Here is a 16,473-nt window from a genome sequence, read left to right on the forward strand (position 1 = left end):
TTCAAACCCATGGAAAAAATGGAGAGATTGGCCATAAAAAACTAAACAATTTTCTTCATGAAACAACTATTTTGTTATGTCTAGTCATCAGTCTCGTGGTCTGTCATTCATTGAATTTTAAGGTTTTTAAAGCAAGTAACATCCGGCCCAAATTTTAAAGCAAACTTATAAGTTTGAATTGAATTTTCGTCACTCAGAGTCCAAAAGAAAGGAGCAAAAACGTCATAAATCAATCTTACTTATTCATACCTATTGTCTCTATCCAGTGGTGATGACGTCCTTGGTCAAAGGTAATGAAAGCGGGTGGTGGTTTGGATTGAATCTAACAACAATGGTCGAACCTAGCTAGCCCTCTAGTCTAACCCATAGACCACCGGAACCTTAATGGAGTGGTCTATGACTAACCCAATTCACACTTACGTAGGTCACTCTTTGTGATCGAGATCAGTCTTGTTGAGTTTGAGCGCTCCTAATCAACACGTTGTTGTGGAAAAATGTCAATGTCAAGTGTATCGTCTTGTAAATACTCAATCTTTGGAAAGAGAATCGTAACGAAACGTGCACTTGATTAGTTAAGGGCAAGATACTGTTGCTTCGAATACAGAGATCCAAACGTATTACTTATTAACCCACATGAAACTCACCGTCGATTTCTTACGGCAAAATAGTCAACTTGGACCCAATCAATGATATGTTGTAGTTGACGATTACGGCGAGATTTTCTACGTAAATATCAAGATTTACTCAAAAGGAACAAAAATGGGGCTTCAGGCAGTTTTTAAGGCATTCAAAATCGAAAGAACACTATATATAAAGTACACAATAGTGGCTCTTTTTTTATCTTAGTGTAGTTGATATCTTTAGTCCAGCCTTTTGAAAAAAGTTAAATGCTTGCAAAAATATCTGCATCTAGAGATATTTTTGGACCGGTTTTGGAGGGCCCCTGAAGTCGAGTTATGTACTGATGCATTGACCCCTAAAGGGTGACTAAAACCATATAGATAGTGCGTAGAAATAACAGAAATGAACTCTCGGGGCGTGATGAATGTTGTTAGTAATCGAACTATTTGAAAACTTATATACAAAGGTATTCGGTATAAGGTTAGAGGGGAATATGTCCACAACTGGTGCCAGTTGGTTCTGAGATTGAACGTAATGTTCAGATTAAATTCTCCAATTTCTCTCAGAAACTCCTCCTCAAGTTATCATTTTAAAAAGCTAAATGACCACAACGCTGTACCAGTTGGATCGGAAAAAGTTTCGCCAAGACTCGAGTCCGCTTTGTTTTTTTTATTTCAGCAAAGGCGGATAGTGCAAACTGGGATTGGTTCAATGCCCCGCATTTCTTGTCGCCTTTCTAGCTATTGCCCATCATTAGTACTACTCCACTTGAGCCAAGTGTTTAAAGAAAATGCATTCACTGTCTGCCTTTGTTAAGGCCGCAGATTTGGCATTAGTTTTTTTTATTGACCCTTCCCCATTAGCTCCGATTTCGAAGCGGAAGCCAAATGTACTATGACAGTGAAAGTATAAACACACCTTGAATACCAATACATATCTGGGTCTTGAGACATCCAAGCATCAAATCAAAGTCTTCCAGGACGACCATTATTTAGTTTTGACAAACTCTAACGTCTGCAGATTAACTCTGGCTTTCCGTGGATCTGGGTGATCTTTCTTCCTTCTTCTATGGGTTAAATACTTCGTCTAACTTAACCTCCCTCTCTTTGAACAAAGATTTGGATCAAGATAGACTAAAAAAATATCCAGACTTTGTTGTTACCTTGTTGCCAGCTTTGACCTCCATCAGACATGCCCGGAATGAGAGAACAATCATATTCCATGCACATCACAATGGATCATGTTTTGGAGCGGAGATGAGGACGGACTTTATTCGGTTAAAGGCCGGTATGACAAGACTGACGAAAATGGTTTCTTTTCTTGATAGTTGTTGATACGCAAGTCTGATCCAAACTATCAACCGACAGATCTTCGATGAGATAACTGTTTCTGATTGGGCATTGAGTCAGAGCAGGGGAGTCCAAGTTTTGGACCTTGAAGGCCCCTAGGCCTTAATTCTAAACGAAAGGCTTTTTTCGTTGGAAGCCGTATGAAGCTCAAGGCATAACTTATACTGACTGACGTGGACATTGCAACACAAATAGACAAGTGTTTTTGGGAGGATATGATTTATTTGAGATTGCCGGGTAATATCAATGGGTGCCATCCACATAAATTTGAATAATATGTTGTTTTGATAAGGTTGAGGGAGAAAAAGACTTGAAGAAAGTAAGTAAAGGAAAAGAAAACTAAGACTTTCTTTGTTGTACTAAAATGTTTGTCGATTTAAATAAACTAATTCGCAATCGACTTCCGGGAGAGTTTCGTTTTTTGTACCATCTTAAATGTAATCGGTTTCCGCTCTTTTTCATTGAAGATTGATTCTCTTGTCTGACTCTTTCTCGGCGTCATGATTTATTTCTCGAACCCAGTGAGTTCCTTCAGCATTCTTCTTTCTCTTCGTTTTTCAATTCCTTTAATAACCCTGGAAGGTCGGTGGTCTCTCTCTTGTTTGCTCGTTTGCCTCGTTCACCCGAGAGTCCTTTGTTTCTGAACGGCGTTGCGCGGCGCAATTCGCCGCTCAAAGGGAAAACACACTGGGATTTCCTTCCAAATTGAGTGAGCTCGCGAAGAGCCACCGGGCCTCCGAGAAGCCTCCATCCCAGCCGCCGTACCAAGGAAAGAGCAAGGGAGCCTCTTCCAACTAGCCTCCCTGTCCTCAGATATAGGCCACCACTGTTTTGCGGCCTCTTTCTCGAACTCGAGCTGCGTTGGTTGTGTTATTTGCCATTCAGACGAACTGATCATTCGGGAGTGACTTCTAAGCTTGTGTTTCGAACCATCATTACTTACTACTCTATACTACATATATGCCCCTAAACTTGGTGGGTTCTGGCTTCAAAAGATCCAAAGACACACGAGGAGAAGAAGTGGAACCGAGACACTCTTAGGCTTGTCAGAAAACAAGCGTGGGAAAAAATGATCATAAATCTAAACCGTGACTTCTGAAAGACAACCCTCGTACTCCCTAAGAACGCGTGTTTTTCCGCCTGAGAAGTGAGGTTTGACGTTCACCAATTTGGAAATGGATCACATTGAACATAGGATCTGAAGCAAAACCATGGTAGGTCCATTTTATTTGTATTTGTTGTAATTTCAAGACAATGTGTGCGTCGTCCCAGGGGGAGTGAGGAAACTGGAACACGACGAGTGGAGCTCGTTCAATCTATGTCAGTGGTATGAAAGTGAGAATTTTATCTTTTGCATTCACTTAATGCGGATGTTTCGAGATCGAGAGAGAGATCGAGAGAAAAAGTGCATTCTCATGCATTTGCAGGCTCCAAGTTCCCCCCCCTTCCCCCCGCCCATGTTCGTAATGATCTGGCCTCATTTTATTATATCATGAGTCATGTTTCACTCATCTCTCTCTAAATCCGAACATTGTACTCTTATCTCAAAGGATCATCGTGAAAGTTCCTTAGGTGTTGTTGAACCATGGTTCACCCACCCACCGTATTGAGAGAAAACTTCTCTCTTCTCGCTCTTTATCAAGGAAGTATTCCATTGTCGGCAAATTGGAGAAACCGGAAAAAGTTTTTGCTAGATATACGTTTTTGGCAATAGCGTGAGAACAATTTGACGCTTGATACACATTTGAACCATGAATGAGGGCTTACTTTCAATTACGCCTTATATTGTACGTTACGTACATGGTTTCTGTCCATAAATCAATCCCTTGCAAAGAAATGCATTTGGTAAGAGCGAACAAAGACAATTTTGAAATGCAATAAAATATCCAGAAACTGATTATTTCTGTTCCGTTTTTTACGACATTCAAATGTTCCAAGAGCTCTTGTTATCTTGAATTTGTGACACCAAAGTTGTGACCCTGTCAAGAGAAAGTTTTTAGCCGCGAAAGGTCTCACAATGAAAAAAAACTTGGCTTCTCTTTGGTAGTGTTTATCGACATTTCCGTTTCAGGGAATACTGTTTGGCTTCTGGATCGAAACTGCCATAAAGTTTACTTTAATTTGCCGTATATCGAGCGTTTTTACGAGTCAAATGGCCAATTCTGATGTCCCACTAAAGGCAATATAGTGATATTCAATGTTGGCAGGGTTGAGCGTAAAAACAGTTGACGTTTTATGGATTTCATGAATCTTCGTTTTAGTGCCAGTAGCGACTTTTCTGAATTTATCATGTATAACTAAACTGAATGCTCGATTGGCAGATAAAAAATTTATAAGCATCACTTTGATAGGGAAAGTTTCTTGTTTAGTGTTCAAGTTTCAGTCTGAGGCAGGATCTACTTGAGATACCTTGTACACCTCCCTCCCTCCATCAGTATTAGATTTAACTTACGTATTGACTCGATTAGATATTTAACGCTCAGTGAATCGTGCTCCAGCCCTTCTAAAATGTGTCTATTTTACTTTCTCTTTCCAGCTGAAATAATGTGTGGAAACGGGTCTGCATCCATTCCATGCATTTGATGTCCACAAATCCATCGGCAAAGCAAGAACCACTGTCAAACCACGGAAAAGCAACAGCTTTCTACCAAGCGAAAAAGAGAGAGCGAAACTCTTTTTCGGGAATTGAAAGATTTATTATTTATTCCTTTTTGTGGGCCAGAAACCGTGTGAAGGGTTCCTGAATTCGAAGTGAAAACCAGTGCAAAGTTCCAGTGGTGGAAACAAGCGGAGAAGAGACTAACAAATCTAGATGGAACCGTGGCCATGGGATTTCTCTGATTCGTAGGAGATATTGTGAGTGAATAAGTGGACTTGCTAGGGTGACACAACGTGAATCATAGGGATCAACATGAAGACCTTCAGTTTGGCAATACTCATGAATTTATGGGCAGTAGGTAAGAGTTATTGTAAAAGATGTAATTAGTTCGATTCAGGAGTATTTCTAGTCCTTGAAATTGCTAAATGAAAGGTGAGTCTCAAAATATGATATGGCAAATTTTATGCATGATAGGCAATTAGTGAGGACTGTTACTCCTTAGTGCTGAAGTTCTTCACCACAAATTTCGCTTTTTGTTGTTTCAAAAGCTCGTGCCTAGTTGTGCAAAAATAAATCTGCAAAAAGTTTGGGAGAAGAGGAAGATTTTGTGGGAATAAATTAAAAGAATTGGTGTACATGGCAGGTTCTATAGACAATTTAAAGGCTTTTGTCAATGCAAAATACATAGTACACAAAATAGGAAAAGATGATTTGCAGATTCATTGTAACTGAACTCTGTTTTTTATTACTATCAATAAATTATGTTGTTGTAGAAAATAATGTCAGAGCAAGGAACAAGTTTAATGGTTGTAAAACGGGTGTTTAAAAGAAGTAAAAAATGGTTCTTGAGTTAACCATAAAAAAGGTGAAAACAGCGTTAACTAAAAATAACGAGCAAAAGTGAGAAAAAGAAGAATTGTACCAATTAATAATCAGTAATACCTACTTATGTGGATCTAGGCAGCCTTTCTTTTTGTTATGACTGTGAAGTTTTATTTTCAGACCTTTATCCGTCAAATATTTGAACAAGCTCCATAATCCCCTCTAATTTCATGAAATGAGCCCAAAATGACCTTTGGGAGCTTGCGTCAAAAAACTTTTTTGCTTCAAAAATTGGCCTTTTCCATACCCTGAAATTAGATGAAAGATTGGAATGGAGCTTTGACACTCATAGAGCTCATGCCAACGTTGAAGAAGTTTTCAAAACCGATTATTTTGGCTCCATTTTCCCTCTATTGATTGAAATCGAATTGATGGCTTGGGTTGTTTGCTTCCATTTTTGCAAAAGTCATGACTTTTGCACAGATTCCATGCCTCTGTGGATCCAATTTCAAATCCATCTTGAATGAGATCACCTTCAAATATCTGTTTCGAGATTGCAATCTCAAATAGTTCATTTTTGCCTGACATTGCCCTCAAAACTGGTTAACATAATTTATATTTTTCACGCTTCTATGCATATCTGTTTTAAAAGTGACTTTAAATGATGTCCCTTGTATGAATGTGATCCAACTAGAGTTAAAGTGAGACCCATAAAGGCCCTAAGGATCACAATTAGGAATTTGGCTGAACTGTAAAATTGCACAAAGCACGAGTAAGTCTGCACATTTCAACTCATGGGACAACCCAGACATTACCATGTCTGTTTCAAATGAGCTCATTTAACTTTCTTCATCTGGCCTTTTTCAAGATTGAGCAACTCGGCTGAAAACTGCCACCCTGTTACCTTAATCGAAATCAAACTGAAACCAGCATGTTTTGTTCTGGCTATGACAGGTGGTTGTAACTACGGTACAGAATCATGATTTCCTCGCCCTAATGGAACTGCTTCGGATCCTCTGGAGACTTGTGGTTAGCCAAGCTCAAAATCTGGATCCGGCCTCTTTCTACCCTCACACGCAGGGGTGAATGTCCTCGTTTCGGGAAACACATTATAAAGAGGCTCCTTCATTTGGCACTTGACTTCCCCCCTCCACCAATGTTTTCATACTAGGGAGGAATAACCCACCCTTTCCACTTCTGTGGAGGAACATATTTCTCTGAGTTTCTTCCCCCTTGGAAATTCGCAAAATCTGGAAAGTTAATGCTCGGAGTGGGTTTTTCATAAAATTGGTCAGTGCTCCAAAAGGAAAGTTTTGGGTAGAATTTAGGTCGGGAAGGGTGGAGTAGTTTCGCTACTTATTGACAAGGTGTCGTGGTTTGGCCTAATCTTCTCCGAGAGTGAGAGCTCCTTGGGATCTGGGTCTTATTTACTTGTGTGCACGTGCAGACTTGTTTTTGCACAACGTCTAAGGATGCAAAGGGAACTACAGACTTCTAATAAGCGGGAGCTGCTAATGTAAACACAAAACTTTCCGGCTATATTTCAAGACAAACTTTAATTTCATGTGAAAAGAACGCAACTAACAGAAAAGAAAAGACTATAATAGGACATATTCAGAGACAAGTTTATTATATTTATGAGTTCATATCCGTTGCTTTGTCTGGTAAACTGCAATTCTGCATCCATGGTTAGTACCGCGAATCAGCCTTACAAGACAAATCAACGTGAGTTTTTTTCCCTCAAGTCAAATTTAAAGGATGAAAAATTCATGTGACTTGGACAGACTCTGAACATTTTTCCTCGCATATCACTTTCAATGGCCCTTTCTCGTCCAATCTTTGGACGGGTCCTTGAGCTCTTGACATATGTTGGAGTGTCTCCTAGTGGAGGGCTAAACTCACTTGTTGGAAGGAGCTAAAAATATGGAAATCGCTGACATTTCGCAGATGAGAAGAAAAGAGAAAAATGAGCTCAAAAGAAGCGGAAGAAGAGGACGGAGGCATTTGAATTTTTGTCGTCTAGCTCTTCCGGTTCGAGCCTAGTTTCAGTCGGATCAACATGAGTGCTACGTTTTCGAGGCCGGGGAAGTCATTTGTGTTTCGCGAAGCCTCTTTGGAGACCAGACAGCGTTTTTGAGGCCAAAGTGTGAGAGAATATGCATTTGACTCGTTTCAACTTCATTGTCTATTCATCGATCTCATATACATCTTAGCGTTCAAAGGAGCAGCGAGAAGCGAGGGTGTTTGGAAAAAGCCGCATGGACCTGGATTTAGCACGGAAGTGAATGAACCATTTGAGAGACATTGAACATGGATTGGGTACTTTCGCATATTGGACACCAAGCTTGAAGTTAGTTTGGTCGTGACAAATGCACAATTTGCAAAATGAAACTTGTCCCAAGGCGATCGTTCCAAGTTTCCACCTTCTTGTCATCGAAATTCGTCCCAGGAGGGACTAGTTTAGTCTACAACTGTAGGGTAATGACAAGTTTCACTTATTCCTAGCCTCATGACATGACAAAAGCCACCCCTATAAAAAATAACCAAACAACAGTACGGAATGCGTCATGCCTCTGAGAAAATGGAGCGAACTTATCCAAACCTACAGGATCTGATGACAAAATACATGTCTTCTCTTTCCTTGTAAGCAAAGCTTTCATGAATAAGGCAAGTCGATGGCACTGTTCCAGTTTACCTCGAATCGAGGCCGAGAGATGCCAGCTTCGCTTCCAAATCAATATGTGACGTGTTCCCATCCTGGCCAGGATCCATGGGGTCAATGTGAAGGAAATGTAGTCGTGATTATGGGGTACTTTCATGAACCCTCCAAGTGGGACAAAGGGGCTCTCTCCCTCCCCCTTCATCCTTGGGTTCCAAGGATCCTGTCTGAATGGAACGATGGATGCGGGTGATTTGACCATTGGTCTTTCTGCTGGTTAATCACCGATGGCAAACAAAGCAAATCGAGTGCTTAATCGCTTCCTTATGGAGGGATGCAAATTAAAAGAAAAAAGAAATGAGGGTGCAGGGGGGGTTACTGGGTCATACTCACAAAGGTTCTTCGGTCAATTGTGCTGACAAAAAAAACTTTGTCCAAGCCGATTAATACCAAGTCCCCGAGAACTTGCCCGTCATTTGTCTCCATCCCAAACTGTCAGCCCGTCAGAACTTTCCCACGGAACCAGGGGGCCCATTTTTGGGGATCCAAAAAAGGCAAGGAGGCGCCCATTGTCTCCCCCATTCCTGAAGCTGTCACCAACATCCCTCTCAATTCTAGGGAGGGAATGAGCCGAGTCGGAGAACCCCCTTCTAACTAAATTGCTTTTGATGATTCATCATGAGGAATGCAGTTCTTGTCATCCAATCTATCAGCATATAATATGAAAATCCACTCGGTGAACACGAAGCGTTGCGAAGCGCCATAACAAGCTCACATTTTTGGGTGGGGTGGGGTGGTCGAAACCTGCTGGCCAAAAAAGTGTGCAACATGCACGATCGCCCCGAAAACTCGATTGGATTCGATCTCTTTTTGGAAGGGTCTGATGCCATGAGTTTGGATGCACTTTGAGGGAGAAGAGAACCGGAATCGAGGGTTTTTTTCGGTCGGAGATGCCTGCAAATGATGGGGAAGAGGGGTAAATTGGCAGCAAAAGATGTGTGGCAGAGATAAAACCCTTGCATTTCTACTTCTTATTGCGGGGAAAAGTGTATTGACAGGGAAAGGTTTAACTCCGAATGTTAAGAGGTAAGAGGCACGCGCGAAATTGGATTAGGAGATGTACAAAATGGACGTTCATCTAAGAAGAATTCAGCGGGTTATGAAAGCTTTAATCGATATTAAGAAGCTTCAGATCGCTACAACAAACTATGTAATGCGTTTGCCGTGTAGAAATACAATTTGGGAATGATTAGTTCACTAAGACGAGGACAGCTTTCTTCGTACTTATAATTCTTGTAATTGTTCAACCTCGAAGACCATTTCTGTGATCCCCAAATAGATGTTTTTGTTCCTAAAAGGTAGAAATTTGAACTTGAACTTTCCACCTTCATTGGCTGATGTTGGTTTACACAAAGGAGTCTGTAACTGTTTACACATGTAGTATCCTGGGCCATGGAGTACTTAATGCTCATTAAGTACTCCATGCCTGGGTCTACACTAGCAAGAATTATATCTTCCTTCATAATTGAAAGATTTGGGTGCGATTGTCAATCAAACCTAGCTATATTGGAGTTTCCAGTAAACATGTAGGTTGGTGTATCGATGTATTACTAAAACAATCATTAACTGGAACACGAAAAACAAGTTTGGGCCAAAAAATCTTCCTTTCAACTATTTATGCGACAACTTTGAATGGACAACTTGTAAAGCTTGTGTCTCCTCTTGATGTGCCCTTTATTTTTTCATGAGATTTTTATTTACACTCTACATGCATTTGGCTCGTCCTACAACCAATCCTAAAAAATTGTCATTAGACCCATTCACAACCAAACCCACAACCCTTTTGGCTCTCTAGTTTGCGTTGTACTGTATTAAATGAAACGTATTTTAGACCAAGATTGAAATTTGTACCCAAACATGAACTGGAACACGTTTGTATTCTCCTTGAGTAAATTGCTATCTTCCCCGGACCAAAAGCACCCGGGAGAACTCAGGAAGGTGGAACAAGTAATGAATGTACAAGTTGAACATTACTCCCTTTTTATTTGGTCTCTTCCTCTCTCTCTCTCTCCGTTCTTTTTTACCTCCCAAGTTGGATCTCTTTCTTCCCCGTTGAATGACTTTTCTAGGTCTTGTATGCATCGAGAGGGTCCTCTTGTTCCATCCTGTTCCCCCTTCCCCACATCAAGTCCCCCCGTGGTTTTTTTTCAGTAATACATGTGCCTCTTTATTGCATGGTGTATGTATTGGAATTTTGCAGGCCCTCTCAGTGTATGTATATTGCACACGTGTATCACCTTCAACAGACCATGACTTGTAATGAGCTTCCTCTTCCCTTTCTGAATGTACTGTACATGGTTGTCAAAATATTTTGGGGCAAGATTCGAGAGCCACACTCTAACCAGCTCCTATCTATTCTAGCAACTCTTATGTTAACCTTTTGGTTTCTGGGTTTCCTTCATGTATTAAGAAACAATCATGGAATCATACGTTTGGTTCTTCCAAGATGACATGATATTGCAAACTTTGCACTTATCCAGGACATTATTTTTAATTAAAATGATTGAACAAGTGGTCTTTTAAACAAGAGTTGTCGCCACGACGTTAGTTGAGACTCATCGCCAATTTTGGAAAGGTCAAATTTTCATCACAATGAAGGTGATAAAAAACAAAAACAAAATACAAGTCATCAGATGAGACTAAATCTTTCCTCAGGTTTTGAAAACGTATCTGTTACAATAAGAAACTTTGAAAAAGCAAAAGCAACTCTAAAACTACTCTTTCAAGCTTTAAAGTATGCTTTGCATATGTTGATAAATGAAAATGTGGCACTTATTAAAATACATTTTTAGTTGAAAACTTCCGTGGATTAGTATATGACCTGGAAATGTGATTCAATCCCTTACCCCAAAAAGTTATAGTGACCTCCCAAAAAATTGTGATGATGTCATGTCCCTTATTGCTTCAATGTCCCAATTATTTCAACCTTTTGTTAATTCTCACTTAAACAATCGCGAAAATTCGGTGTCTCGGACGAGAACAATCTTAAGCCTCCAGTACCCTAAGATGCAAATAAATTTGCCCCTTAATGTCAAATATTGAATGCTGCCCCTTTTTTGCCGTGATTGCCTTCCAACCTAGCACCACGATAAACAGACAACCCTGTACCTACACTACTGATCTGTACTGCGTTAGGGGAGAATAACCAGAGCATGAAGGAAATGTTTTGCTCATTGGGGATTTGAGGGCGCAGACCTCACCCTACACAATAATTCCAGGCTGAAGGTGCCCACGCGATGAAATTGAGTTTAGAGGATGGCTCATAAGACGAGCTTGAATGGAATTTTTAATATTAGGAGGCATTTTTACTTTTTATGCCAGAGTAAATTGGCTACAACAAAGGCTGAATGTCAATGCACGTCCGGGTCGATAGTACTGTACACTCGTTGGGTTGAAGGTTTATAGAGGCATACAGTATAGTAGTTGGTTTAGTCGTTGGTCCATGGACAATCCCATTCCAACTGAACAATGAATCTCATTTCTTAATGCATTAAATGTCTGAAGACCAAGGTCGGCCTTGAAGGCGTTCTTAACGATCTCTTGACAAGAATAAGACGTCAACCACACGAGATTGCCAAGCAATGGAGCTCATGGGAAACAGGGAAAGTAATCAAATGATGGCTTCCGTGAATAACGCATCATTATCATCTTAGCAATGATAACATTATTACGCCCTGATTGTCATCTTCTAAACAAATCAAAGCGATGAACAAGGACAAACATCATATGTAGAGCTTGAAGGTTTTTTTTATGTATTTGTACGTATGTTTTCTGTGAAGCCTATAAGTCTTCCAATTTTTCTAAATCTTAAATCCCGGACATTACTTGTCAATAAATAATACGTCTCAGCTTGTGCATCAAGGTATAAATCAGGGCTTTGAGATTTTTCTGTTTCGAAAAAGATTGCGGTTCTTTTAGACCAGGGTGAGGTAATTGTACGCACTTCATTGGAAGACATTGGTCTCATGTTTGGTTTGATGTCCCTGGTTTGATCACGCGATCCAGGATTTGCACCTTCACTTGAAAATTCAAAGCCTTTCTGTCAAATATCTGTTCCATTTGGTTTTCAAATAGTCACCACCGAGGGGGAACATCACGTTGTTTTTGAGGAAGATAACGAAATTTTTGAACTAATTATAATTTGTGACCAACATTTGAGCACGATCGAGGATTAATTCAGAGGAGAGCCAAAGGCCAAAATCGAGTTGTCCGTACAATATCGATTTATTGGCAATTGAAAGTCTGATTTGACAAATGGTCCGCCCCTTAACTTGAAGCCCAAGAGAGCAACAAAACGAGTCTTGGATCCACTAAAAAGAAATATTAGCACCTTTGTCATAGAGATGTAAGTTTAGAATCTGCTCGTACCATGTGTTTGTGTCAATGTCGAGTCGATCCTTTGGCTCTGGCCGTGGAACTCTTCGATTGGGCCCAATCAGAAGTTTGCACAAAAAGTTTCCATCTCCTGACAATTGGATCAGGCAAAGGCCAAAGGGCCATTCCTCAAGATAGTTCCAAATCTGTTCCATTGAAGAGTTTCTTATTCAGCACACTCGTGTCCTTCAGTCGCTTCAATGGCTTTTAGACGGTGACAGTCCCGGTAACTGCTTCGTTTGCGATCGTTCCCTCGTTCCCAACGAATTTGCTCACGTGGATCCCAAGGGCGACTCGAAAGGATCTCGTGATCGAAGTAAAGGATTGGCCAATTTTGACCATTCAACCGTTTGATTCGTTTTTGATGCAATCATGCTTTAACAGATGCCAGAAACACGTGTCTACGTATGTGTCTGTGTGTGAGGCTGTGATCTTTCGTCTTCTTTTCGAAAGGAACGAAAGCTCTCAGACGGATTGCAAATCTCGCCGAGTTGAACCAGTTGTAATTGCAAAGATTCTCGGAGTCTTTAAGGTTGCTGGATTTTTGGAACGAACACAAGCATGTTGCCTTTAAATTCCTCAAACGTCAAGTTCCTTGTCTTTTCATTCCATTCGATGCCAGTGTCCAACAACAATAGGGTGTCCCTCCCTTCCCAGTAACATGCTGAAATACGCCCATTTGAGCTTCTTTCCACATTCTGATCGATCCTACAAAAGACGACGTGTCCCATATTTTCGGCAGCCTTTAAGGGTCCAACGGATGCCCACTACATTTCTTTTGTTCCATTTACTTTTTTCTTCTTATTGTTGAGTATACTATACGTCTACGTACCGGTCCCTATGTGTGTGTAAGTGGGTCCCAAGAGGAGGAGCATCACTTCATAAGAGTCATCTAATAAAACTTTCCTCCCTTGTCTTGAACCATAGACCAACCAACCTCAGATGTTTGGAACCTCATGGAGAGGCACGAACATAACGGAGGGGTGGGTGGGCAAACTTTTACCCAACCATTAGGGTTGAACAGCGAGTTTTCCAACTCTGATCGTAACTCTTCCTTCCGCCTTGAAACCCACACCCAAGGGTCTGACCAAACAGAGCAACAATACAAAGGGGAGAGTTACTTGCATTGAAGTGGATAATGCTCTCGAAGAGGCAGAGATACCATGTGTCTGGGAATCAAAACCATTTTCCCTCAGAGGACCTGGAATATGTATACCAAGGTAGTCTGAAGAGAAGTGGGACACAGCTTTCGACCGAAGGGTGAGGAAAGAGATTCAGACTTGGCGGACCACAGAAAAAGTCCCTTGCTCCACTACCCCAAAGATAGAGATGAAAAGCGAGCAAACTTGATCGAATTTAGGATGAAAAATGAGGCACATTTCTTCCGTAGACTCTCTGCTCCACGTCCGGGTAAAGATGTTCCGTGTTTGGACCACACTTGTTCGATTTCTGCCTTGAAAATGATGAGGTGTCATTTGGCGAAAGACCTTGACAAATGAGCTCTATAGTAGTGAAAGGGTGAGCAGGAACAGAATTAGTTGGGCCATGAATTTGCAGGGACTTGGGCTTGGAACGTATTGTCCTGGGAAATGACTAATAGAACAACGCCTGACTCGATCGAGTAGGAGTGAAAGTTTTCTTTTTCACTCCTCCTCCACCAGCCAACCAATGGCGACGGATTGAATTTCCAATATTTGTGCCACTCTCGGTAGGATAAAGGAAAACATTGGACTCACTCGGAAACAGCCGAATCCAAATTTGGGTTAAGTTTGAAGAGCAAGAGGAGGGAGAGCGTTGTCATATTTCAGAAACTTTCCAGGGGGATCCAACTTTTTCTTCTTTTTCATCCGTGCATGCTAAAGTGAACTCATTTGCCCGCAGCTGTTGCCCGCTTGTTCCTTACCTTTGAGCTAACAATATTCCTTGTGCCTGGCCACGTGTGGTTTACACGCGTTCAAATCTGGCTAATGTCCAGGAGAACGGACAGCAACCCTGCTTTATAGGATGGTAATCCCTTTTCAAAGCTCTTCGTTTAACGCTGAAGGTGATTGGAACACGTGAAGCGGCTGGGTGGTGCTTGCTTTTTTATATCTACCCGGTGCTTGTAACACTTGTAATTCAGGCAAAACTCCGCCTCCCAGAGACTCACTTTTCGGGCTTGGCCAAGGTTTTGGAAGCGCCAGAGCAAATATTACAAAAGAGATAAGGCCAGTTGTGGAAGAGAACAACCGACCAAACAACCCACCCACCCACTCACCAACCGCCGTCTGCAGAGAGTTTGTTTGCCAGGCATTGGGCCTCGCAAAAGAGTAGGCGAGCGAGCAACTAAGCAAGCAATCTTGCACAAAATGGAAATTGAAAAATCTCTTTCCGCCGGCTTGGCCCTAATCCCTATGACTTTTCTCCGTGTAACAAACTTTCCGCCCTAAATGCCTCCTTCCATGCCCGGAGAGCATCCTCAGTAGATGAAAAAGCACCTCTCGCCACGTGGTTATTTATGCACTTGTATGCTATGCTCAACTCCTTCTGAATCTGCAATGTACAATCCTAGCCATGGTTCCTAGTTCCAAGGCGTTAACTCAGCCACGCTTCCGGCTTCCAAACTGTCGGGGTGTGTTGCAAGAAGATCATAAACTTGGCCAGTTTCGACCTTGTTCAAAACTAGGCACTACGTACTTTGTCCACCGACACACGACACAGTAAATGCGTGGCAGGGCCTTGCTGTTATTCACAAACTGTGGTCAAGGATATTACATTTCCCAAAGATATCGATGTTTAAAAGTTGCTGCTGTAAAAGACTCCAGGGTTAACCTGAAAACTGATCATTGGGGGGAAAAGTCCTGATTTTGAATTGGATTAACCTTTGAAATGGACTCAGGTTCAGATTTCATCTGTCGATGAACGTTCTCGAAGGGTCTAATTAGAATCCTTTTGGGACCAGGTCCTAACAAGACTCCCATCAGGCAAGTTCAATAGAGGTGCTCGAAACTTTAGAAGCTTTGCAACCCCTGATGACAGTTTTGCACTTGCTTTCATGACCAACCTTGAGGGACAAACTAGTCCTCTATGTGTGTACGTGTACGTACGTAGAGTATTGGCTAGAGTAGTAGAGCACCTCGAAGTGTTCATGCATTCCCGATAGGAGAGTCTAGATTTTGAGTATCGAGTCTTGAGGCTACCATGGCCTTAGGCACCTCCATGATTCTAAGACCGCAATGAAAAACTTTTATAGGGCGTATGATAGCTCTGCGGCCTTGGTTCAAGGGTCACTTCCGCAGAGATTGACCCATAGAGTGAGGCTCTTCAAGACTTTAAGACTCCTCTCATCCAGACACCTCAATTTTGGAGCCCTCTACCCAAGTGGTCCAAAAATAAGTTCAGATTGTTCAGAGATATTCAACATCCATCCAGACAAGGGCTCAAAAGAGCGCATAACTGGAGCTGGCCAAACCGAATCCATGTCAAGCAGGTGATTGGCCGATTGTAGCTTCTTTAAAGTCGCCATCAAGGATGAAATAAGGGTGGCTCTTAAGGTCTTGAAAACCATCGAAGGGCACTTGAAAGGCAATGCTTGGTCTTTATTTCGGTCATATCCATCTTTTGTGAGGTCTGTAGTCTGGAATGATCTAATACAAGATGAGGGGTACAAGTTTTCGTAAATGCAATATCATCCTGAAGAAGTTTGTTGTCTCCCTTTTGATCAAAGAGGCTTTTTCAGAACTTTGTCCGTCACACTCTCTGGTGGTCACTCTTATGCACATTCCTAGCCAAAGAGAACGAGGGATTCGTTAGAGGCCTTATGCCTAGCGAAGAACCGCCTTGTTCAGCCTCGCATGAAGAAATTGGCACCCAACAAAAACATATGTTAGCCAAAAACTCAACAACTCGTCCTGATGCATCATTCTTTTAATCCAAAGGGAACATTCGGACATCTCTTGATTTTGATGGAATTCGACGAGAGGTCCCCTTCAAGAGCTAAAGTTCGTAGA

The 16,473-nt window shown here is 41.5% G+C and overlaps 1 protein-coding gene across 2 annotated transcripts in view; it reads left to right on the top strand.

The window, feature by feature from the left end:
* The first annotated feature begins 2,782 nt into the window (after window positions 1–2,782).
* LOC131878794 (zwei Ig domain protein zig-8-like) overlaps window positions 2,783–16,473 on the top strand; it is a 38,801-nt gene continuing 25,110 nt past the window's right edge. Inside the window, exons 1-2 of one of the 2 annotated variants that reach the window (XM_059224917.1) lie at window positions 2,783–3,184; window positions 4,507–4,927. In XM_059224917.1, coding sequence (XP_059080900.1) covers window positions 4,882–4,927 — 46 coding nt within the window. In that variant the 5' untranslated portion in view covers window positions 2,783–3,184; window positions 4,507–4,881. Of the gene's footprint in view, window positions 3,185–4,367; window positions 4,928–16,473 lie in introns of those variants that run through there. The other variant, XM_059224918.1, reaches the window with a different exon arrangement.

This window comes from Tigriopus californicus, chromosome 4 (assembly GCF_007210705.1).
Source record: "Tigriopus californicus strain San Diego chromosome 4, Tcal_SD_v2.1, whole genome shotgun sequence".
NCBI classification, from domain to species: Eukaryota; Metazoa; Arthropoda; class Copepoda; order Harpacticoida; family Harpacticidae; genus Tigriopus; species Tigriopus californicus.